The sequence below is a fragment of the Geospiza fortis genome, unplaced genomic scaffold (assembly GCF_000277835.1).
Source record: "Geospiza fortis unplaced genomic scaffold, GeoFor_1.0 scaffold229, whole genome shotgun sequence".
NCBI classification, from domain to species: Eukaryota; Metazoa; Chordata; class Aves; order Passeriformes; family Thraupidae; genus Geospiza; species Geospiza fortis.
The window spans coordinates 4,587,092-4,588,827 of record NW_005054357.1 but is presented as its reverse complement, the minus strand read 5'-3'; the positions used below and the strand labels follow the sequence as shown (position 1 = coordinate 4,588,827).

General features: G+C 37.5%; 1 protein-coding gene across 1 annotated transcript in view; it reads left to right on the top strand.

Annotated features, from left to right (window-relative positions):
• Positions 1-198, top strand: part of PTGS2 (prostaglandin-endoperoxide synthase 2) — a 5,442-nt gene extending 5,244 nt beyond the window's left edge. Inside the window, exon 11 of the mRNA XM_014308101.2 lies at positions 194-198. Coding sequence (XP_014163576.1) covers positions 194-198 — 5 coding nt within the window. The remainder of the gene's footprint in view (positions 1-193) is intronic.
• The last annotated feature ends 1,538 nt before the right edge of the window (positions 199-1,736 follow it).

Sequence of the window (1,736 nt, the reverse complement as noted above, 5' to 3'; positions counted from 1 at the left end):
GCTGAAAGAGCGCTCTGCCGAGCTGTAGGAATCCAGCTATCTCTCTATTTATTTATTTATTTAACTGTGTTATTTATTCTATTTATGGCTTAGTATTTAAAAAACCAACTTGAGCATCTTCATTGTGGGGGTTGCCTTAAATTCCTTACTGAAGTAAGGCTTCCATTTACAAAAGGGATTTTCTGTGTTTCAGCTTGACAGTGATGAATCCCTTGTTTAAAATCTTCTGTAACAGAATGATGTATTCCAAAGTGGATAAAGGTTCCAACTTCTTTTTACTATTGTTTTAATACTTGATGAAGGAGGCTGGTGGTGATTCTGTCTGGCAGTTTTCATAGGTCACATAACACTACAAAAGCAACTTTTTTTCTCAGTGAGTTGAAAGCAGCTATTGACCTAAAAGTACAAGAAAAAAATCTGACTTAATGAAAACTGCCAGAAAAGATGATGGATTTCATATGAGCACTCAAAAAGTAACAAAAAAAATACTTGAGATTCACTTCTTTATGAAAGGTCAGAAAATGCATTGCATTTGTTGTTGATACTACCTCTCCCTCACTGCAGAGAGGGCACTTTGTATCATAACTTAATGTCTCTTATGTACAAATCCACTTCTGGATTTAGATGAAAATAATTTTTTACAGCTTTTTAAAAATATGTTTTTAATGTTTTAAATATTTAAAGTAAAATTTTTTACAAGTTTTTTTAAAAAATATTTTTAATGTTTTAAATATTTAAGAAAATAGTACTTTTCCTGGATTCTACTTCTTTTTGAAGGAAGTGTGACAGATGTATTTGTTGTGTAAGGGGGTGAAAATGAGATACTGAGCTTAGCAGTACTGACTCTCAGGCTGCAATACAAGGCTGCTTGCATTTGGATAGGGATGTTTTTATTATGTCACTCTGGGGAGGTCTTAAACTTGGCCCAAGGCACTGGGATTCTTTTCATAGCTGTAGTTCTCTGGTCTACTTGAAAATGTAATTTTAATGTCTGTTACTCCAAGGACAGGGGGACAGTATAGCTGGAGTTAGGGTGTGCTGTGGCTTTGTGCTCCCAAAAACAGGGGGGCTGTAAACTGAGCAGCTCTGTAAATACACAGAGAACTGAACACAAGAGCTTCAGCAGCACTTCCAGGCACAGGAGGTAGCTCTGCCTGTGTGCACAAGCTGTACATATAATTTGTACTTCTATTTATTGGGGGGGGAGGAGGGATAATGTTTTATTTATAATTTATTAACAGAGTTATTTTAAGTTAAGTGGCTTAAGCTTCTTTAAAACTGGCCAGCACAAAATCTCCTAGACATATTTGTCCTAATCCAGCAGTAATATCTAGTCTCATCTGGGCACATAGGTTACACAGGATCTTGTATAGGACTTCAGACTTTGCATGTAAGGGTATCTTTTTTTAATTTCTAGAGAGGAAATATAGAAGATGATCTTCCCATAAAAGCAGCTGGGGAACTATAGGGAAAAAGAAAATGTCACATCAGACTGGAATAGAGCAGCAACCGGGTATTCTGTGCCCCTGCCCAAAATTACTTGACTACTTGTGGAAAAGGACTTGAGTTTTCTATTTCATCTGAACTCTTAAGCACTTGTAGAGGCTTGTGCATTGTACCAGCTCTGGCAGCAGTGTAGTTTGTCTGTAGCTTCTGTTTCCATGGATTTGTGTAGAGCCAGCCATGCCTCGTGCTGGGTAGGGCTGTAGATGTGGCCATGAACAGCAGAACCGAGC